The sequence below is a fragment of the Cuculus canorus genome, chromosome 23, assembly GCF_017976375.1.
Source record: "Cuculus canorus isolate bCucCan1 chromosome 23, bCucCan1.pri, whole genome shotgun sequence".
NCBI lineage: Eukaryota > Metazoa > Chordata > Aves > Cuculiformes > Cuculidae > Cuculus > Cuculus canorus.
Window position 1 is genome coordinate 5,150,469 of NC_071423.1, and position 22,673 is coordinate 5,173,141.

The following is a 22,673-nucleotide window of genomic DNA, read 5'->3' on the forward strand; positions in this document are numbered from 1 at the left end:
TCGTAACCGCGGTCCCGGGCGTCCCTCTCCGCCGCGGATCCCTCCCCACACGGATCCCCGCGCCTCGGTCTCGTCGATCCCCCCCACATCCAGCACGGTGCCCCAATGCCGCAACCCGCTCTGGACTACAACTCCCATAAGGCACCGCGGCGCGGCGAGTGTCCCTCAGGTGGGGGCCCCTCCCACTGACCAATCAGACGCTGAGAGGCCCTGGCTCTGTCCAATCGGACGCCACGAGCAGGCCCAGGGCCCCCCAAAGCCTGGACTATATTTCCCAGCAGGCACCGCAGCGCGTCTACGTCACAGAGGCGGGAGCTCGTCCTCTGACTAATCAGACACCTCGAGTCTCCGCATCGACCAATCAGACACCGCGATGCGCCCCCACTGACCAATAGCGTTCGGCGGGGGGCGGGACGTGCTGTTGATAGTGTCGAAGGCAGACGTAGGGGAGACGGTTGCGGGATCCCCGGCAACCGGAGTGCGTCCGTGGAAGCGGCGAGCTGGTAGGCTGTTGTTTCGCTTCCCTCGGCCCTGTGAGCAGCGCTGAGGCGGCGGAGCGGCACCGCTGGGAGCTGCAGCGACCCTCGCGTTCAGCGCCGAGCATTCGCAGAGCGAAAAAGGGTGGAAAAAGCTGTTTTTCTTCATTTTCTGGTTGGTTTTTTTGGGTTTGTTTTTTTTTGGTAGGGGCTCTGTGTGTGTGTGTGTTCTGGGTGATTAACCGAAGTTGTTTGTCCTCCCTGTAAGGCCTCCGTCCCGCTTGGCCCCGGGTTGGCGCCTTCATCCTCCACTGCTGCCCGTGAGCCTCTGGAGGAGCCTCTTTCCAAGAGGAGCCGGTGTGGAATTCCTCCTCCATCCCTGATGCCAGGGGCGAGGAGAGGCGGGAGGAAGGAGGACAGGAGCCCACGGCCCGGTGCTTTAACCGGGTATGTTCCATACTATCCCCAAAAGTCGAATTCTTTGCATTGAAGTCAAAGCGGAGTTTCGTTTCATCTATGTAGTTGTGTATCCCTTGAAAGATGGGCAGAATGTCCCTCTGAGAGCATGTTTTCATCCAAGAGGTGTTTTTCCCAGACCTTGTTTGTTTGTTGGAGAGGATAATGATTTGTGTTTGGTGTGGTTTTATGGGTATGAACTGGAGAAATGGCTGTAAACTGGAGAGGTGTCTATAAAGCAGAGAGAGGCAGATTTAAACTAGAGGTAAGGAGGAATTCCTTTACTATGAGAGTGGTGAGGCTCTGGCCCAGGTTGCCCAGAGGAGCTGTGACTGCCCCATCCCTGGAGGGGTTCAAGGCCAGCTTGGATGGGCCCCCTGATCCAGTGGGAGGTGTCCGTGCCCATGGCAGGCGTTGGAACTAAATGATCTTTAAGTTCCTTTTGAACCCAAACTATTCTATTGTTCTATGATCTGTGCCGAACGACGTTTTCTTGCTCAACAATCGCTGCTGCTTCGGTGTTTCCCTGTCTCAAGTGTGAGGTCAGACGCAGCTTCTAAATGAGCAAGAGTTTTGACTGTTGTGAAGTTCATAATAACATTAAAATCAGTCCTTGGACTATTAGGACATGCGTAAGATTTCTGGGAGAATTTATACACACAGACGTAAGTTGGGAATACCATCTGTCCCCAGGTTGTCTGACTGCACATGTGATAGAGATCGCTCCCTCGTGTTGTGTAGGATTGGTAGAGGGTGCTTGCTTTATAAACCTCCAAAATAAGTCTTAGAGAGTTTATTCATGATACCAGAATTTTTGGTATTCATGATACCAGAGTTTATTCATGATACCAGAATTTTTGGTATCATGCTTGGAAGGGGTTGTAAGCTCTGGGATGCTGGTCAGGTTCCATGAGTCTTGAGGATGCTGTTGCCTGGAGTCGACAGGATTAATTGCTGCTTCTGTGACATGCTTTGCGTAAGAGGTGTAAATACAGAGTGGGCTGAGGACAGCGGGAGGTGAAGGGGGCAGGGAAGGCTCTGCTATGGGCAGGGCTGTAGTTATTCTGCTCCAGGTGGGTATCGTTTGTGTTAATAAGGGTCTGACCATTCCCTACACCGCCCAGACACTGAGCAGGTGCCACAGCCCCCTCAATCCCATGGGGAAAACAGGGGCATGTTTTGTGCACTGAGTATTTTGGGGGTTTAAGGTAAAAGCCTGTCTGACCTTGCTGTTCCAGTGTGTTTGAGAAGCAGGATGGGATGGGATGGTCCTGGTCCTGCTCCTGCTGTGCCTTCACAGCCTCCCCTGGTCGTTACGCTGACTCTGGTATTAGTGCAGCTGTAGGGAAGACAGGCTGAGAGAGTTGGGGTTCTTCAGTCTGGAGAAGAGAAGGCTGTGGGGAGACCTTAGAGCAGCTTCCAGTGCTGAAGGGGGCTCCAGGAAAGCTGGGGAGGCTGCCCCATCCTTGGAGGGGTTCCAGGCCAGGCTGGATGGGGCTTTGAGCCCCTGATTCAGTGGAAGATGTCCCTGCCCATGGCAGGGGGTGGAACTGGATGGGCCTTGAGGTCGTTTCTGACCCAACCCATTCCATGATCCTAGATGTGGGCATGCACAGCCAGAGCTGGGGATGTTTGGGGTGAGAAAGTTGACTTACAGCTGCCTAAACCTGTGCTGGAGAGCCCAGCTGTGGCAGGGCTGGATTGCTGCCTGCAGTCTGGGTTAAACAGCCAAGCAGCACTCCAGGAGGGGGACATGCTCGATGAGGATCCTTTTATAGCTTCGGGAATGCCCTCTGGGAAGGGGCCACTGCCTTGTCCCTGGGCAGCGCTGGTCCTGCGCTCCAAAAGCTGGGCTGTGCCCTGGGAGAACTTACTTTCTCTTTCTTCCCTTTCTCATTTCAGCCTAATTTTTGCCTGTTAAAAAAGTGCCTGATGCAAGTGCTCATCGCCTCTGTAGAAGCTTGAAAGCCTGCAGAGGCTCTGGTGAGAACTTCTGTGCCACTTCAACTCTGCCCCTGGCTTCCACAGCCCCTGTGGAGCGTGTGGTAGGTCTTTGATTCAGTTTTGCTTCCTCTAGCTCAGTGAGAGCCCTGTAAGCTGAGTGGAGAGCTTGTTGTGATTTTTTGTGACTTCTTTTCACGCTGCTGGGTGCAGGGAGCCATGGCACGACGGATGGGGTTTGTCGGTGACCAGATCGTTCTGGAGGAAGAATACGATGAGACGTACATTCCTAGTGAGGAAGGTAACTGGTGCCAGTCCTCTTGGGAGCAGTGATGAGGGATTCAAGTGTGCCAGTCCCTTCTGAGTGTATTAAGAAAATGGGAATCGGGGAGAGCGTGAGGGGAGAAGGTAGGATAAATGGGATTTCATAGAGGACAGAGCTGAAAAACTAGCTTTTTGGTAGCAGAGGTAAAAGCTGTTTTGCCTTCCGTTTCCCTGCTGACAGACACATCACGCTGTCAGCTTTAAGCAGCTTTGTTTTGGGGTCAGGGTTTCCCGGTGTGCCCATTGCTTTAGCCGAGGAGGTCTGCTTTATTGTATAGTGCCTGGTGTAGGACTATCTCCTCAGATTCCTCTTCTGTTTCCCTAGATATCCTGAGTTATGCTCAGGAGATCGGGATTGACCCCGAGAAGGAGCCGGAGCTGCTATGGCTGGCCAGGCAGGGCATGACGGCTGTCTTACCGCCCGAGTGGAAGCCCTGGTGAGAGTTCTGGCAGCTATCCCATGCCATTCCTGGCCTCTCCCGCCTTTCCCTGTGGCCCGTGTTGGTGGCAGAACAGGATACTGGGTGGCGAGGCGGGTAGTGCCCCAGTGTGTGATTCCCCAGCCGCAGGAGGTACCCGTTCTCGCTTCTCACCCCGTTTTTGCCCTGCAGCCAGGATGTCACTGGTGAGGTCTACTACTTCAACTTTGTCAGTGGAGAGTCCTCGTGGGAGCATCCCAACGATATCTACTACAAGGAGCTGGTCATTCAGGAGCGGGAGAAGCTGATGGTGCTTGGCAGCTTGAAAAAGAAGGAGAAAAAGAAGAAGGGAAAGAAAGAGAAGAAAAAGGAGAAACGGTTGCTGAAGGAACCCCCAGTGAGTAAAGTCTGCCTGCAGTGCCCTGGGGCAGGATGGACAAGGGGCTGGGAACTGGAGGGGCTGAGCTGTTACTGCTTTGGGGGTGCAATGGTGATCCCTTGAGAGGAGGGATCTTGTCTGGCAGGGTTTTGAGTTGGGTGGAAATCCAGCAGAAGTGGGGGCGTGGAAGCTGGGAAAGCTGTGCCTGGAATAGGGGTGCCACAGCCCTGTGGTGCTGTTGCTGGGAAGGATGTGGCAAAGGCCAGGGATGCTGATGTTAGATATTTGGAGTGCTGGAAAGGTTTTTCTTCCTTGGAGAGGAAACATGTCGTGTTTATGCAGTGCCTGTGTGTGTTGCTTTGGTATGCAGACATTGAACAGAGATGCAAGATGCGAGGTTGATCTGCTTTGCTGTTGCTATCTATAACCAAATTCCCTTCATACTGCAAGAAATAGCAAACAGTTCCTACCTTCCATTAACCACCGAAGGGATAAATATCCATGGGGAAGGATGGTGTCTTGTGTTGTCGTTCAAGGCATAGAGCTCTTCAACTGCAAGGACTTGAAGTGCCTTCTGAGCTCAAAACCAGGCAGTGGGCAGTAAATGGAATACAAAATTGTCGAATTTTGGCTCTAAGGCTTTGCAGTAATTGCTACAGTCAATTTGGAGATCCCCCCCCAATCTAAATTGAGGGGGAATAACTTGTTGAGCTGTTTCTAGCTTCATTTTGCTTGCTCAATCTCAAGTCCCAGAGTGGGTGACTTGATTAAGATCAGTTTTTGGTCCACATGGCAGGAGGGGTTGGAACTGGGTGATCTTCAAGGTCTCTTCCAACCCAAACCATACTGTGATTCTGTGATATAAGAAACCATAGGTTGTAGCCAGCTCTCCTTCATCCACGCCTGGTACCTTCAGAAATGGACTCTGTGTGCTCACAAATGAAGGAAAAATGGGGAAAGGTTGGAATTGCTGTTCTCAAGCAAGAGGATGAGCATTTGCCTTGGGGCTGTGACGCTGGGTCAGAGCCTCTCCTCCTGGGTGCGGTGTGTGGGCATGTGCAGGTGTGTGAGCTACTGGCGTGGCTGTTGGTCTCTTTGGATTTGGAGTAATGCCTGATGATATTCTGGACCACCTCACTGCTGTGAAGGAAATCGCTGTGCTCAGATGGGTCTTTGGAAGGCAAAATGTGTGAGTAAATCAAACCATTGTTGCTTGCGTGTCTTGCGTGCTGGTGATGGCTGGGTGGGGGGCTTTCATGAGTGGCTTTTCTGTGGTTGTGGATTGAGTATCAGCAGCTGGTGTGGCAGAGGGAAGCGTTTTCTCCTTCTCTAACACATGTAAGCTGTGCACCCACCCATGCTTTCCTATCATCCAGTCTTTCTGCTTCAGTTGTCAGGCTCCCAGCTAGCACCTATCCAGGCGCCCCTGGGCAAACTTGCACCCCTGCATGGGCACGTGCTGCCTTCGGCCAGCATCCTTCCCGGGTTGCCCGTCTCGGACATGGAGAACTTGATGGACTTCAGCCTTCTGACCAGAGGAGAAAAGCAGGGAAGTCTTCCCTGGAAGCACTCCATGGAGAGCACACTCTGCAACAAATTGCAGGCATGGTGATACTCAAAAGCTTAAATGACACTATTTGTGATCTTTCATCAGTTTTGTCTGCTAAAAATCCACTTCCCTACTCTTATCTTTCACTGTATTTCTTCTGCTACTTCTAGGGAGCCTAGTGCTAAACCTGTGGTCAGCTTTCTTCTACTGGTTTAGCAGATGTAAAGAAAGGATTACTTTGGTGACGGTGGGGGGGAAGTCTATTAAGTTCATTTTAGCAGAACTTTGATTTGTGTCCAACTGAAGCATGGACATATGATACAGATAATGGACTCTGATAAATAATATCTTAGCTGCTTGAGGATATAAAGAAATTAAAAGAGCAATTGCCTAAATGAATGTAAGATTTACAATTGTGTCAAGTGATTGTGCCCCATCCCTGGAGGTGTTCAAGGCCAGGTTGGATGGGGCTTGGAGCCCCTGATCCGGTGGGAGGTGTCCCTGCTCATGATCCAGTGGAACTGGGTGGGCTTTGAGGTCCCTTCCAACACAAACCATTCTGTGATTTTTTTTTTTTTCAGAATGTGACCATTAAGTCAATGAAACAAATGTGTAAACAGTGACAAATTGACCTGTTGAAGGAAAACACAACAATGTGTGCAAAACGCTATGCAAATCAATGCCTTCCCTGAACGATTTCTTGCTGAGTGATCTTGTCACTGGTGATTTTGGACATTTTGTTCTATTGTGGTCTGGATTGAATCTTAGTTGGAGGCACAGGCAGGATTTACAGATGTGGTTCTATAGGACAGGAGCCCCTTTGGTGTAAGGGAAAGCAGAGCCTCGTAAGAAACACCCTGTTATCTTCCAACTGGCTGTGGCTGTAGCAGGACAAGGGTAGTAGTGTAATCCTGAGCACCTTCTCGGAATTGTGCAGCTTCCCTGATCCTGGCCAGTGCCTCAGTGGGTTTGTGTCTTCCCCTTTGTGTTCGGCTGCCCACTCACTTCCCTTTCATTTGACTTCACAGCCTGTGGAGACCCGCAAGCCTGCCAGCCAGACCAAGGAGCCCTTGGGCTCGGTCAGCAAAAAGAGATCTGACAACACAGCATCCCTAGATGAAGGGAAAAATGAAGAGGATGGAAGTGAGAATGAGGTAGTTTGTGTGTCTTGGTGTTTAATGTGTGTCGGTAACCATAGCGCATGCAGCCTCAAGGGACGATAAACTGGTGCTTCCCTGGTAACAACTGATTGACCGGGACTGTTCTGTTGGATGCTGGGCCTTTGTTTGTGCTGCATCGTCTCTACATGTTCGGTCACCAAAAAGTATCCAATCCTGTTTTCTCCTTGTACTCCCTATAAATTTTCTGCCGTGATGTTTTCCCAAAACAAATTGGCTGTGGGCATGTTGCCTTGGCATGTGGCTTCGGCTCTGCTGCCCTGTTCCGTGGTCTGGGAACCCCCTGTTCCTCCTGTGGGGTTGCAGAGGTGAGAACTCAAAGCTCTCTATCTCCAAGACAGTTCAAAAACGTGCACATGGATGTCAGCGCTCTGGGAGGCAGCTTTGACTCTGAGGTAAGAATGTGTGGAAAAGGGCCTGGGGATCCTCGTTGACAGTGGCTGAACATGAGCCAGCAGTGGCCAAGGAGGCCACCAGCACCCTGGTTGCATCAGCCATGGTGTGGCCAGCAGGAGTAGGGAAGGGATCATCCGCCACTCAGTGCTGGTGAGGCTGCACCTAGAATCCTGGGTTCAGTTCTGCGCCCCTCACTAGAAGATATTGAGGGGCTGGAGCGTGTCCGAAAAGGGAACGGAGTTGGAGAAGGGGCTGGGGAACAGGGGCTCTTTGAGCAGCTGAGGGATGTGGGGCTGTTAGGCCTGGAGAAGAGGAGGCTGAGGGGAGACCTCATTGCTTTCTGGTTGTGGTGAGGTGGCTGTGGGTCAATAGGATGAGAGGAAATGGTCTCAAGTTTCACCAGGCGAGATTCAGATATTGGAGACGTCTTCACCATGACAGAGCGGTGAAGCCCTGGCAGAAGCTGCCCAGGACGGGGGTGTGGAGTCTCCATACCTGGAGGGGTTCAAAACCCATGTGGTTGTGGCACTTTAGGACATGGTTTAGCAGGCACGGTGGGGTTGGGCTGGATGAGCTTAGAGGGCTTTTCCAACCTTTATGATTCTATAAGCTTCCTCACAGTCCACGCAGGACCTCTTTCTGTCCTAAACCCTGTGTTCTTTCTTCCTGCACTGCCAATAAGTTCTGTGGCTCAGACCAGAGCATAAGCAATGACTTCAGTCCACGCATGGCCCCGTGCAGACGCTCTGCCTTCCCTGTGAGCGTGTGCTCTGTCTGCGCCGCCTTAACGCTGATCAGGCTTATGATGACAAGGGCACAAAGGGAAGTGCGTCGCAAGCAGCTCTAGTGGTTCAGTTCGACTGTTTGTGCTGACGTTAATCCTTTCTCACCGCTTTGAAAATTCTATTCCAGTATCTGAAAGGCAAATTAATTTCTTTTTAAGTGTTTTATGCCATTTCCATTATCCTTTTGACAGCACACGAATATTAAGCTGTGAAGTGCTTTGCTGGAGAGCCCATTCACAGCGCGGGGCAGAAACTGCGAAGGCTTCTGCTAAAGTGGATGTAAAAGAGAAAAGCCCTACTCTCTCCTCTCCAAATAACAAGCAGCCCAATTCGTCACTGAAATGTTAACGTGTCTGGGAACAGAGAGCTGTCTGGGCATTTTGGTGCGGCAGGGCTTCAGGAATCTATTAGGAAAGGGCAATTGCTGCCCTGCAGCCAGGGTCTGTTAATGCAGATGGGTGATGTCTTAGTCCTGATGATATTTGTGCCTCTCTGGAAGGTAAATTTCCTTGTAGTTCCATGAGATGGCAGTAGAAAAGCGTTCCAGTGAGTCCCTCAGCCTGCAGCCGAAGCTGTTCTCCAGCTTCCTTAAATACAGAGAGAAGTGTTCATATAGCAAGGGGGAAATCTAAGCAGAAATGGGGTGAAATGATGAAAAAACTGGTTTTGTGTAGCCTCTGAATTGGCCTTGAGCACGTTGATCCAGTGGGAGGTGTCCCTGCCCATGGCAGAGGGGGGGAACTGGAGGGGCTTTAGAGTCCCTTCCATGATTCTGGGATTGTATGAAAACAAGTGTGTGGTTTTAGCGACTTGCTGAGATGTAGGGATGTTGGGTAGGATTGGAGATGGCATTGAAAGTTCTGTGAGTGTCTGGGAGAGGGAGGAGAAGTGGAAAGAAGCACTACGCCCCTCATTGGGCTCTTCTGGAGCAAGGAGGAGGTTAACTGGGGAAAAGACACTGAAAAGAAAACCCAAGGTAGATGCTGGAGGACTTGAGGTGTGAGGCTCTTGTGGGAGTTGAATCCAAGAGGGGCTCTTGTAGGCAGCTTGGCTGCTCATGGGGTTGGCTCTCACCTGAACCCGGCTTCCTTGCCTTCTGAATTCCTGTATGGAATAGTCGCCACAGGCATGTGAGACTGCTTTGAAATGCAAAAAGTGCTTGGGGATGCTGCTGGAAGGGGTGAGAGGAGGAGAAGGTCTGGAAGCATCCCTGGATGGGTGGAGAGAAGAGGGCACCTTGGCAGCAGGAGGAACCCTCTGGTGCAGTGCTGGCATCTGGGGAGGTTTAATGCACTGCTTTCTGCACAGGTCAGCCTTGGGGAAAACACTGGGAGGCAAAGTGGTCCTTTGTGTGGTGGGAAATAACCCTGCCAAGCTTTGTTACCAGATGGAGATGTGTGAAAGGAGCTGTCTGTAAATAAACGTTGCGCAATACAGCTTGGGTGGCACTGGGAAATGTGTGCAGGAAGCAGTGCTGCTGGCTCCCAGGAAACAAGGACAGCCATAGAATACATGGATGAGTGGTGACAGGAGGAAACGCTGCTGTCTTTGTAGCCTAACTCTCTCCCATGACTGGGAATAGCTGGACTGAGCCACAGCTCATGGGGAGTCTGGAGCTGGTGGAGCAGGGAGTTCACCACGCTGGGCAGCAGGAAAAGCAGCAGCAGGAAAGCACGTGGAGAATAAGCTGCTTGGGAATTGGGGCGTATGGGAGCAGAGGTTGGGAAGCTGTTTGGCTGCAAAGCTGTCATCTCTGGGAGTGTATACAGTGGGTGACACAGCGTGGTGACCTGTCACAGCTAAATGATCCTGCTGCCTTGGGATGGTGGTGTGGAATTCCTTCCTACTGGATGTGTTACCCACTAGGAGAACAGCAGAGCAGAGGAGGAACGCTGCACCAGCCGGTTAGCTAATGCTGCTGACGCTGATCTCCAGCACCGGAGGAGTCCTGCGGAGGCAGCTGGCAGCCTGGGAGAGGTGATGGGCGATGCTGACATTACGGTCCTGCTTGCGTGATGTCACCAAAGCTTTGCATGCAGTAGGCAGCTTCTGGTGTTGTGGTGTGGATGTGGTAGTTGCTTGGCTTGTTTCTTTTGCTGCTGAGTATTCTGTATATGGAGAGAGTTATAAACCTAAAATCGAAGGGCAAATGCTTCCTGACGTGGTCTGGCAAACCTGACACCCCTCCTGCATTTCTGTGCCTGGGATCAGCCTGGAATCAGTGAGCAAGCAGGGAGCACATCCCCTTCAAAGGCATTCCTTATGCAATATGAGAACTCTTCCTTTTTTCCCTTTTAAGGGTAGAAAGAATATTACTTTTTTTTTCGTAATAACTAAAGTTCAACCTCTTAAAGTCCTGACAGACTGTCTCCAGATCAAGTGTCTTCCCACAGCCTGGTCCCGTTGGGATGAAAGTGCTTTTCTCCCCACTTACACTGATCCTGGGAAGCAATGATTTGGTGGGCAGGCATTTCATATCACTTAGTGTTGCTCAGCTGTGGGTAAGATGTGTTACAGCTTGTGAAAAGATGAGCTGAAGCCAATTACAGCCTGGCTGCCTTGTCCTTGCTCTGAAATCTGTAGAAAATCCATAGGCTGCTCTTGCAGATGGAAAATCTTGCTTCTCCTCCACGCCTGTGTCTGATTGGCGTAGTTCCCTCTTCTGGAGAGCGGTTTGTGGTAACGGAGGTATAATGTTAAGAAAAGGTTTGTCTGTCCTTAAAATTGGGTTCTACCAGATAAAGGAATTATTCTGGGATACTTTAGGTGAGGTACTGGAGAGGAATCTTTGTGTGCCTGGTTTTATTGGACTTGATGGTGTATTTTAGGATGAGAGGGAATGGCTTCAAGTTGTACCAGGGAAGGTTTAGATTGGGTATTGCGAAAAACCTCCTTACTGACAGAGCAGTGAAGCCCTGGTAGAGGCTGCCCAGGGCAGATGAGGAGCTTCCATCCCTGGAGGGGTTCAAAAACCGTGTGGCCATGGCAGTTTGGATCACGGTTTAGTGGGCACGATGGGTTTGGGCTGTTGGTTGGACTGGATGAGCTTAGAGGTCTTTTTCAACCTTGATTCCATGATTCTATGAATCTGCTCTGTGGGGTGTGTGCACCTTGAAGGGAAAGATCTGTGTACGGATTTGAAGCATAAGAATCCTGGTTGCACTTATTTGGGGTATGTCCAGAGGCCCTCAGGAAAAGACAACCATGAGCCTGTCCAGAAGGGAACATGATCAGTGCTTTCCTGAATCCCCTGGGTCAAAGGAATCATAATGAGGACTCCTCCCCTGGTGCAACACTGAAGAAATACCTCTTGTACCTCTTTTGGGTTCTTGAATAAAGATGTTGCCAAGGGCTTTGCAGAGCATTGAGTGGCTGGCTAATGTTTCATAGAATCATGGAATGGTTTGCGTTGGAAGGAACCTCAAAACCCATCCAGCTCCACCCCTGCCATGGGTAGGGATACCTCTCCTGCTGGATCAGGGGCTCCAAGCCCCATCCAACCTGGCCTTGAACACCTCCAGGGATGGGGCAGCCACAAAGGCGTTAAGCGGCCCGTTTGAACCTCAGCTCATCAGGCATGAAGCTGGAGAGGGGCCATGAGCTTTCATTTATTACTTATTGAGTTGCAGATGAGGTCTTGAACTGTGGGGTGTTTTTTTTAGGAAGCATCAAATGCTGGGAGATGTTCTTCCCATTTTCTGCAGCTCCAGGTTTAGAGCTGACAGGGTTCTGGTTGCACTTGGATAAAAATACTCCATTAAAATATGGGCTCTGTGTACGGTACGTGCTGTACGGAGAACACGGCTGGTGTTTGACAAGGCACTACGGCATTAATAACACCGTGAGGAAGCAGGGCGTGCTGGCTGCTGTTTGCATACCAATGAGGAAATGTTTCCCCGCTTCCTCCCAGCTATTGCACGTTGCATCCTGTGTTCTGTGGGCTTCCCCGCTGCCAGGAGAAGCGGTCAAACCTTTGGGTGACTCAGTTTGGATTTGGGGTTGTTTTCCCAAGGGCAGCGGGTTCTGCTGTGTCTCAGGCTGGTGGGTTAGCAACTCAGCTAAATCAGCTCCTGCTCTCCTGTTTGTCCCACTGGAATGTGGGATGACTGCATCTCAGGTCCTCTTCCCTGCTTATAACATCAGGCAGAAGTTAAACATCCGTTAATAGTCCTCTGCAATTTCCATCTTACTGAGCAGATTCAATGTGGACACAGAAATGGGTGCTCCCAGGGCTTAGCGGTTCCAGCTCCTGCACACTCTTTTCTGCTGAGCCCCTGCTTATAAAAAAAACCCAACAGATTCAAAGAAATTAAACCTGAGCCCAGGAAATGAGTGCTTAATTGTAATCAAGTTCCTTGTCTTTGAAAGGGGGACTATACGGAAAGAAATCAAACTGGGCTAGCAGTCACCCAAAGCTTTGTGGTTTCACTTCTTGCTGTAGGAGAATCTGTGTTATTTCTGACCCCAGCGAGGTGGGTAGTGAATGTCATAGTGATAATTGTTTGACTTCCTGCCTAGAAGGAGTCTTCTAAATCAAGACACTCTGAAGAAGGGCAAGAGTCTTCCCTGGATTCTGACGCTGCGTGCCCTCCCACTCCCAATGAAGTCCTTCCCGGAGATGCTGACAGTAGCCTGTCTGGCCAGAGCAAAGAGGAGTTCTCTGGGGATGGGCTACTGGGCAAGGAGGATTCAGAGATGGATGATGATGTCTCTGTGGGAGAAAGGAGCACAGCAGGGATGCATGTGCCCGGTGGTCCTGGGCAACCTGGAGTTGCATCTCCAGCTGCTGAGGAGGCAGATCCACTGGCGAGCTTGGCTGCCACTGCCAACACCGTGTCTGGCAATGAAGAGATAGCGAAGGAAAAACAGGAAGAAGAATCAGCTGAGCTGGAAACAGACGGCAGGCTGGATGATGGCAAAGTAAGAGACCCGCTCGCAGGGGCTGCGTTTAGTGTGGGAGCTGCTGGGGCTGTTTCTGGTGCTTTGTGAGGCCCTGATTTGGGAAAGCGCTTCCAGTGCTTACTTGTTTTCTGTTAAGTTGGTGTAAGTGCTTTCCAGATCAGCAGGGAGTTCCTGAGAGGGGGCCACACAAGCGCTCCAAATTCCCAGCTTGGCAGCTTCTGTACCGATCTAGGAAATCAGTCTTTTCTGCATATGGAGTGCTGTCCAAAGCAACCGGCAGGCACAAACTCTGAACCATGACGTGTTTCTAGTCTTGGAGGAGAAATAAGTCTCAGCTTTCAGTGCTGCCATCTGTACGAAGTGAGCAGGTTCTGTGATGACGTTCACACCGAGCCCAGCTGCCCATGCAGCTTTGTTTCTCTCCTTCTGTTGTTTCTCTCAGCTTAGGCAGAGATGGGACACAAGTGTGAAGCGAGCTGCCAGCGGTGATGTTGGCAACTCTGTGGAGTGGGATGGAGGCGCAAGGGCAGAGTTGGGAAGGACAGAACCTCTGGGTTGGGTCTGGAGCTGGAACTCCAGTCCACCGGATGGTGTTCCTTCCAGTCTGCCCACCGTTTCCTAGTGCGGTGTCAGAGGAGAGCTGGCAAAGAGCCGACTGTGGTTGGCAGAACCAGGGCATTGGGTTGTGCTGGCAGGAGGAGAACCACTGGGTGTCACAGGGTGCACATGAGTTCATGTCCCCTGCAGCAGAAGTGCCAGACGGAGGCACGCTGCCCACTCTTGTTTGGTGCCATCCAGAAATGTTAGGATATCTGCACAGGAAGGTCATGGATTTGTTGGAGCGAGTCCAGACGAGGCAATGGAGATGATGCAAGGGCTGGGCTCCTGTACAAGGACAGGCTGAGAGAGTTGGGGTTCTTCAACCTGGAGAAGAGAAGGCTCCGGGGAGACTTTAGAGCTTCCAGTACTGGAAGGGGCTCCGGGAAAGCTGGGGAGGGACTCTGGATCAGGGAGGGCAGAGATGGGATGAGGGGAAATGGTCTGAAGCTGAAGGAGGGGAGATTGAGATGCGATTTTAGAGAGAAATGTTTTGCTGTGAGGGTGGGGAGGCCCTGGCCCAGGGTGCCCAGAGCAGTGGTGGCTGCCCCATCCCTGGGGGGGTTCAAGGCCAGGTTGGATGGGGCTTGGAGCCCCTGATCCAGTGGGAGATGTCCCTGCCCCTGGCAGGGGGTGGGACTGGATGGGCTTTTGAGGTCCCTTCCAACCCAAACCATTCTATGAATTATAGAATCACTAGGTTAGAAGGGATCCACTGGGTCATTGAGTCCAGCCATTCCTGACACTCCCTAAACTGTGGTCCTCAGCACCTCGTCCACCTGTCCCTTAAACACTTCCAGGGAAGGTGACTCAACCCCCTCCCTTGCTAAGGGGCACTCAATGCCTTCATCCACATCATTGATAAAGGCATTGAACAGAGCTGCACACAGTACCGAGCCCTGAGGAACCCCACTTGTAACTGGCCTCCAGCTGGAGTTATCTCCATTGACCACCACTCTCTGGGCCCGGCCATCCAACCCATTTTTAACCCAGGAGAGTGTGCGCCTGTCCAGGCCAGAGGCTGACAGTTTCTGAAGCAGAATGCTGTGAGAAACTGTGTCAAAGGCTTTACTGAAGTCCAAGAAGACTCCATCCACAGCCTTTCCCCCATCCAGTAGTCAAGTCACTTTGTCATAGAAGGTGATCAGGTTAGTTTGGCAAGATCTGCGTTTTCTGAACCTGTGTTGACTGGGCCTGATCACCCGGTTCTCTTGCATGTGCTCCGTGATAGAACTCAAGATTACCCGTTCCGTGACTTTCCCTGGCACCGAGGTCAGGCTGACAGGCCTGTAGTTCCCTGGATCCTCCCTGCAGCCCTTTTTGTAGATGGGCACAACATCAGCCAGCCTCCAGTCCAGTGCAACTTCCCCAGTCAGCCAGGACCTCTGGAAGATGATGGAAAGGGGTTTGGAAAGGACATCCGCCAGCTCCTTTAATACTCTTGAGTGGATCCCATCCGGCTCCATAGACTTGTGGGTGTCTCGCTGGGCAAGCAAGTCTCTAACCGCCTCCTCTTGGATCATGGGAGCCTCATTCTGCTCCTCTAACTCCTGGGTTTGTACGCAGGGGAAACAACTTCCCTTACTATTAAAGACTGAGGCAAAGAAGGCATTAAGTACCTCAGCCTTGTGTTCGTCCGTTGTCACTGTTGTTCCTTCTTCATCCAATAGGGACTGAAACTTTTTCCAGTCTAGCTTCCTTCCTGCTGATTTTGATTTTCCTGGTTCCATTGATGTACATGGTCTTTAAGAAATCATAAGCTGCAAAACTGAGCCTGGAAACATCTTCTGTCTGGAAGAGCTTGAAGTTGACAATCTTAGAGTCTTCTGTGATGTTGAGTCACCTTTTCCTCCTGTGGTATAGAGAGGCTGAATTTGTGTTCCCAGTATCAGTTGTCATCTTGCTGGAAATGCCTCCGTGAACTTCAGGGGTAAGATGTGTGCAAACTGTAATGCTTCTCTTCTCTCTGCTTTCAAAGGCATCAGAGATCAGCAACTGCAAGGAGGACTTGCAAGTCTCCAAAGGCTTGGACCGTGAGCTAAATTGGCCTCTGGTGAGTCACTAAAAGCTTCTTGTCCCTTGGATGTGGGTTCTGCGTTCCTCTGGGAATGTGCAGCCATTTAATGCTGCGCCCACCTCTTGGTCCTTAACTGCTGAGCAGTGACTTTACAGCTGTGACACGGGCCAGCAGCATCGTCCTGTGCTCAGCGGGTCTGTCTGTGGGCGAGGTAATATCCGTGGAAAAATAGGTCACTTGGAGCTGGGACTGCACTTGGATGATTGCAAAAAAGAAAACAATAAGCCATGTAAAAAACCTGCTTGAAAGGACTCAGCAGCTCTTCCTAAGGGGAACCTACATGGCTGGGAGAGCTTGGCTCCTCATGGTGTTTGAGGGCGAGCAGGCAGGAGGGTGGCCCTGAGATGGGGGGAGATGCCCATCAGCATCTCTTCATCTCCACAGGAAGCTGCCGTTGCCATCTGCCAGTGGGAGCAGAGGCAGTGCGGCCAGCAAATGGCTGCGAATATCATTATTTATCGGTGTGAGGACAAGCCTGCGCGTTGGCAAGGGGCTGTCGCCTCAAACAGTGCCTTCTGTAGTGCTCGCTCGTGGGCATGTGTGTGCAGGCACATTTGCTTCCTGCCTGCAAGGACCCCAGGGACTCTGCCAGGGGGAAAAAGGATCTCAGCGATTCGCAGGAGCTGTCTTTTAAGGAACATCTCAGAAAAGCTGCAGCAGTCTCAGAAATGAGAGCAGTAGAGGCTGGAGGGAGAGTTGCTGCTTGCTTTGGACTGTGTCACCTCCGCATGCTGCGGTTGGTGGTGTGAGATTGTGTGCTGGTGTCCCATGGTGCCCTCCCATGGTGAAGCCCACAGGGAATCCTGATTTACCGTCCATCCTTGCGTCTCATTGTCCCAGCAGGGAGCTCTGTGTAACCCACCCTGCCTGTGCCTCTGCTGCTTGGGGAAGAGAAAAGCCAACTCGCTGCTGGTCCAACTGCTAACAGAACCGTCTGTCTGCAGTACAGACGTGACCTATGCTTGGATGCAGACCAGAGTCTTGGTGTGGCCTCTCTTACATCCTATAAACCTTTTTAATTGTTCAAATGTCTGGTGCTACAAAAGGCTTGCTGTCAGTGCGTTGAGTTGGATACTGCGCTGGGGTTTTGGTTGAATCTCAGAATCTCTGGTAAAACCTGTGCCAGCCCTTCAGACACTGATCCTGATCTGCTTTCTTCTTTAGGGCTTGGATTTCCAGAGTCGGCTTTCAGAGCATGTGCTGGATGCAGAGGCTCTGCTTCCTGTTCGGGACAGCCCCATGAGCAAGGTAAGTGCTGTATATGTGACCGGGGACCGGCCTGTCAACAGGGAGGGTAAAACTCTATCAGGGTGCACTGATCACAGGGTGATGCTGTGGGCATAAAGACTTTGCAGAGGCAAGTAGGAGTGATGTGTTAAGTCTCAGGGGTGAGAGCGGTGCTGCTCGTGCAGTTTTTCCTGCAGAGATGGGATGCAGGCAGCCACACGCAGAATGCAACCTTTGAGTAAAGGTGGCTCGTGTGGGGTGTGCGCAGGCGAGCTCCTGCATGTGCTTTCCCTGCCCCAATGCTGTGCAGATAAACGGCTTTCCTGGAGATGGTGGAAAGCAGTCTATTGTACTTCTGTTAAGTATATTTGTCCTTTTCTTTCTCTTAAGCAGATGGAAAGGATTTGTGTCACAGAACATGATAGCAGAAATGGGAAGAAAAGGAGGTTAACTCCCTCTGACAGATTTTGGTGTAGGGAAGCTTATTCTTAAGCATTTGCTTGTCTTGCCTGCTTTCATGTAGGGGGGAAATAGGCTCTTTTCTGTGAGCCTGGCATAGAAAGGAGTGTGTGTGTGTGTGTGTGCACGTGTCTGTGCCGCCTATATTGCGTTAGCCCAGAGTGTAGCCATGATGAGGCAGTTCTTGCTGAAGACGACTGCTGTGCATCAGGAGGTGTTAGACTCGTCTTCTCAGTGTGTTACTGAGTTGGCTTCCTGAGCCCCACGTTGCTGTCGATCCCTCTCGACTGCCTTTCTCCTGCCCGTCTCGGCGCTTTGGCTGGAGGAGCGTGCGGCACAGCAGGGTGAGCTCCAGCTGGGGCGCGCTCAGCCTTGCTCTGATTGTAAGGGAGTTGATCAGCCGCACCAGGGGGAATGGAGTGGCAAAGTCCTCACCTGCCCAGCAGAGAGGAGTGATTGGGTTTAGGAGGCTGGATCTGGAGAATTCACCTGTCCTCTTGTGCCCGATAATGAGCATAATCGGATGTGAAGGCAAAACAAACTGTATTCCTGCTGTGCTCTCCTGCTCTCAGTGCCGCACGGTCTCTGTGCATACAAATGCCTCATTTGAGGGCATTGCAGCCCTATCTAGAGGAGGGGTTTTGTTGGGGATGGTGTCCCTGCAGAACGGCAGCTGCACTCTTGTGTCATGGACTGAAACGCGACTCTGGTTCTAGGAATGTGTTTAATTCTCCTTGCTGTGCAAAATATTCTGTTTTTAAAAAAGCCCACCTCCGTTAGCTATGTGAGCCTAATATTGGGGGGTTTTTGGTGACTGTGGTTTGGCAGGAGCTGTGGTGGCTTCCAAAGGCCATGTGGGCTGCTCCCTGCAAGACCTGCCTTCTCTCCGCCAGTGGGGAGGCTGCTCCAGTCAGTTCTCTTAGCAGGCGTGGGGAGTGCTGGTGTCCTGCTCTGCTAACCCCACTGTTGTGCTGGGGCTGACACTGGGGAGGGGCTGGGAGCAGGTGTGCCATCAAAGCTGGTGTGTGCTAGAGACCACGAAGCCTGGAGAAGAGAAGAAAAGGCTCCGGGGAGACCTTAGAGCAGCTTCCAGCACTGAAAGGGGCTCCAGGAAAGCTGGGAAAGGGGCTCTTGATCAGGGAGTGCAGGGATAGGATGAGGCAGGATGGTTTTAAACTGAAAGAGGGGAGATTGAGATGAGATTTTAGGAAGAAATGTTTTACTGTGAGGGTGGGGAGGCCCTGGCCCAGGTTGCCCAGAGCAGTGGTGGCTGCCCCATCCCTGGAGGGGTTCCAGGCCAGGTTGGATGGGGCTTGGAGCCCCTGATCCAGTGGGAGGTGTCCCTGCCCATGGCAGGGGGTGCGACTGGATGGGCTTTGAGGTCCCTTCCAATCCAAACCATTCTGTGATGCTAGAAGATCTTCCTGCTGAGGTCCCTTGGAACTGTGCTGTGCAGAGGGAGGAGACAGCCTGTTTTCTGTCATCGTTCTTTCCTGTGTCTACCAGTCTGGCTTTGTATTGTCAGGACATATTTCTTCTCTGGGACACAGCTTGGCACTTCAGCAGAGTGGAGGACTGAGCTGGGAATCCCGAGGCGAGAGGAGGGGCGAGAGCGTAGGGGAATTTCACAGACAAGAATTAGGATCAGCCCTTGTTCCTTGCTGGCAGGCGCTGCCTTCACCTTCTGAAATGTGTCCAGAGATCCCTGCAGCCAGTGATTTCTGGGGAGCGGCTGCCCGTTGGGCAGGATGAGAGCAGTGGCCCCATGCGTGAGCTCAGCAGCATTGCTCGGTGGCTGATTATCCCTGTTCCCAGGCAGGTCTCATTCTCTGTCTGTCTGCTTCCCTTTCATCGGCAGCAGTGACAGAGCCCTTGTGGAGTCAGGGAACATTTGCTGAGCTCCTCGGTTCTCAGAAATTGAAGTCATTATTTACAGCGGGGCAGGAGGGAGGCTGGGAGGGGAAGCTGCTGGTGAGAGCTCCGACCAGGATGATGTGATGGAAGGTGACAGCACTTGCAGGGAATCCTTCTGCTGTTTGCTCCACTGAACATTTGCATAAATTACTGTGAGTTTAATTCGGTGTGGTTTTGGCCCCGCTCCATGGCATGCTTCTACGTGGCAAGGGCTGAGCTCACCTGGCTCTGTGGTCCCAAGAAATTGTGATTGAGCTTCTCTTCTGGGGACCAGAAGCCTCAGGAGGAAGGATCAGCCCTTCCTGTGTTCTCAGGTAGGGCTGGCAGCTTGAAGAGGGGATGAACTGCTCTCCCCTGGTGAACTAGGCAGTTTGTGTACCTGCTGCTGGGAGAGAGGTGCCTGGTCGCTGGCAGGAGGGAGGAGGACCAGCTGCCTGTTTCCTACTTGGATATTTGCTGTTTCTAGTCCAAGCATTTGCTATGTCAGAAAGAAGACAACTGAAGATGCTCCGGCTGTGTTTCCAAGGGGGTTGGCTTCTTAGCAGCCCCTAGACTGATGTGTTCTGGAGTCAGGAGTCGGGATTCCCTGGGTGGGCGTGACTGTGTGTGTGCTGCCCATCACAGCCTGCCCGAGTGCGGGACAGGATCAGTCCTGTTGTCATTCCACTCACAGCCGATACATCCGCTTGCTCTGTGGCCATAGCACGCCGTTTCACTTGCGTGTGATGTTCCTGTTTGTTTTAGGAGGGTTTTTTGTCCTACCCTTTTCACGGAGTGTTTTTTGTAAATGCCTTTTCAGTGTTACTTGGGTATCTGAGATGAAAAAACAAACCCAATCTGTGTCCTGAGTGCTGGCAGGGAGTTCATTCTCTGTACAGGAAAATCAAATGCAGGCTGTAATGTAGCACAGCCTGGAGAACTGAGCCTCTGGGTCTCTGTGCTGCTGAAAGAGTTCCCAAAAGGTGTTCCTGTGGTGTTTGAGACCCTTGGTTAGCAGTGGGAGGGGAGGTTGGTGCATCCAGTTGGGCATTCTGGAGCAGCCTCTGGGTGCTCTTTGTCCTTGGTCTGGCCCAGAGCATCGCTGCCCTTCAGCAGAACCCCTGTGAGATCCTGAGAGGCTTTGGTGGTGAAGAAACCGGCAAACTCCACCCTGTTTGCTTTTACCTGCAGGCTCAGGAGCTGGGAGAAGAGGAAAAAGACCAAAGCAAAGCCAGTACAGAGAAAGAGCAAAGCAAAAGAACAAAAGCTGCTGAGAGGTACGGTATAAAGAGAGCAACTAAGGAGGTGTGGATGGCTCTAGCTCCAGATGACTATCCTGTCTTGTCTGCCCCTGCTCTGCTCCCCATTATCTGTACAGTTGTCCCCTCTGGAACACCCTGAGGTGCTGCAGCTTCTCACAGGGTCTTTCTCAGTAAACCTCTAGCTTCTCCTGCCACCTCTGTACTACTGTCTCAGCAGACTTCAGCTTTGCTTCAGCTCAGTAGGCAGCTGACTAGGTGTAAGCAGTTAGCAAGTTTATATCCCGCTGTGCGGACAGTTCAGCTTGGAGTGTACCACCTGTGACCCCAAGAGCCATGCCGCCTTCTGGATGTGTAGTGATTGGGAGGGCTGGACTGTCGGGGAAAGCTGTTTTTGTGGTGACTTATTTGAAACAGTTAAAATACTGTGCTGAGCAGTGAGCTCCGTGCTCTCTGTCGAGCCCTTCACCCCACCTGAGAGCTGCAGCACATGGCATGTATAGATTAATTGTGTCAAAACTCTTAGCCTCTGCACAGTTGTGTGTGCTCTGGGGCACTGGGAGCCAAAGGGCTGTTGCCTGTGCCAGCTTGTGAAGAGGCGAAGCGGCAATCGGTCTTAATGACTGCCTGCATGAACTTGGGATTTGCAGCCTTGTTCTTTGGGGAATTGTTTATGTGAAGGTAGCTAAAAACATGCTCTGCCTGCAGGAATTCTCCTTTTCACTCAATACCTGCTTCCCAGCTGTGCTTTCCCCCCCTCTCTCTGCCTGTAAAGCTTGCTTGTGCTTGCCTTGTCTCTCTTCTCTGTGCTTCCAAGATGAAGTAGAACTGTAGACATAAACATGCCTGCCAGTGTTTCCACCTGTAATTCGGACAAGGGTTGTGAGTATAGTGAATAGGGCCTGATAATCCAGGAAAGGGATTTGACATTTAGACAGTGACGCCCATTAAATCCTCAGCTGCCGGTTAGCCCAGCAGGGCTTGAGGTGGAGAGGATGGTTTGGAGCTTTGCTGTGCCTTTGGCAGCCCTGTGTCAGACAAATGGGTCCAGTTGGCAGGCATGGCTTGGTGCCCATCTCCACTGCACATCCCATTTTCCCTCTGTCTTGTCTACCTGCACAGCTGCTAGGATCCAATCTCTGCTAATCTGATCTTCTGCTCCCTTTTTTTTGTGCTGCAAAGTGAGAAGGACCCAAACCCTTGTGAAACACCAGAAGAGAAACGTTTCACTTTAGACAATCCCAGTCCAGAGGAGCCTGGGACGCAGGAGCCAGAGGAGGGATCGCAGGATAGCCTACGCGATGTGGAGGAGCTTGCTGCCCTGCAGAGCGCGTAAGGGCTTTGTTTAAGTCCCCAGTTTTGTAAACATAACAGATTTTGTCCTTTGGTTCCCCTTTGCAGTGTTAGAAGTTAGCGTGTGAAGCCAGAGTGCCAGGAGATGCGATTCGGTGGGCGCAGCGCAGCTCCAACAGCTCCGAATGCAAATCCAAGCAGCTGTTTTGCTGGCGAAGGTGCCAAGTGAACAGGCTGTGCTGGGGAGGGTGAGAACAGCAGCTCAGCCCTCGGAGTCCGTGGTGCAGGACTCTCTGCTACAGAGACAGAGCTGTTTGCTTTGTACTTGGGAAAGCCTCCTCCTTCCCAGTGCCGCTAACGAGGCTGTGAGTGTTCGCACTCCTCTGATAAATGCTTTCACACGGACTCCTGAGTTTGCTTGCTGAGGCTGGGAGGGAACAACAAAAACCTGACAAATCGCCCCATTTTTCCAGTCCCTGGGAGCGTCAGCTCAGAGCATAGGGTCAGAGCACAGGATGGCAGAGCTCGGGCTCCTCGTGAAAGCCAGCGGTTCATTCCTGGGCTGAATCGATGCTCTGTGCAGATACCTACCTGCATTTCCACGGCGATGGAAGATCTCGGTGAAAGTGGTTGTTGCTGACTTTGCTTTCTGTGCCAAATGACAGATCAGCAGATGTAATTGGGGAAAAATAGGCAGCGTGTCTCGCAGGACAAAGTGGCAGAGAAGCAATCTTTGATGTAGATCCCAGCACAGCATCTCCCTTTTTCTGTTAGGAATTGTGTTGTGGCCGTGTGCGTGGCTGGATCTCTTTGTAAGCAAGAACAGGGGTAAAAGGAAGAACACAATAAAAAGGTGGAAGCGGCTCAATTACTTTGCAGAGCAGCTGGATAACTGACCCCTTCTGGAGGCAGCTTTGCAGCTGACCTGAAGCAAGGGGGGTTTTTTCATGAACCCAATTATTCTTCTCTGTCTTGTTCTTAGAGTCACAGAATAGTTGGGGTTGCAAGGGACCTCAAAGCCCATCCAGTCTCACCCCCTGCTATGGGCAGGGACTCCTCCCAC

General features: G+C 51.7%; 1 protein-coding gene across 8 annotated transcripts in view; it reads left to right on the forward strand.

Moving 5' to 3' along the window:
- Positions 1 to 430: 430 nt before the first annotated feature.
- Positions 431 to 22,673, forward strand: part of CEP164 (centrosomal protein 164) — a 47,641-nt gene continuing 25,398 nt past the window's right edge. For 2 of the 8 annotated variants that reach the window (XM_054086807.1, XM_054086806.1), the window contains exons 1-14: positions 431 to 651; positions 745 to 923; positions 2,835 to 2,977; positions 3,087 to 3,174; positions 3,523 to 3,634; positions 3,809 to 4,013; positions 5,386 to 5,598; positions 6,573 to 6,698; positions 9,770 to 9,880; positions 12,422 to 12,823; positions 15,381 to 15,455; positions 16,644 to 16,727; positions 20,250 to 20,335; positions 21,500 to 21,649. In XM_054086807.1, coding sequence (XP_053942782.1) covers positions 3,093 to 3,174; positions 3,523 to 3,634; positions 3,809 to 4,013; positions 5,386 to 5,598; positions 6,573 to 6,698; positions 9,770 to 9,880; positions 12,422 to 12,823; positions 15,381 to 15,455; positions 16,644 to 16,727; positions 20,250 to 20,335; positions 21,500 to 21,649 — 1,646 coding nt within the window. In that variant the 5' untranslated portion in view covers positions 431 to 651; positions 745 to 923; positions 2,835 to 2,977; positions 3,087 to 3,092. The remainder of the gene's footprint in view (positions 652 to 744; positions 924 to 2,834; positions 2,978 to 3,086; positions 3,175 to 3,522; positions 3,635 to 3,808; positions 4,014 to 5,385; positions 5,599 to 6,572; positions 6,699 to 9,769; positions 9,881 to 12,421; positions 12,824 to 15,380; positions 15,456 to 16,643; positions 16,728 to 20,249; positions 20,336 to 21,499; positions 21,650 to 22,673) is intronic. The other 6 variants (XM_054086808.1, XM_054086811.1, XM_054086812.1 and 3 more) reach the window with 6 other exon arrangements.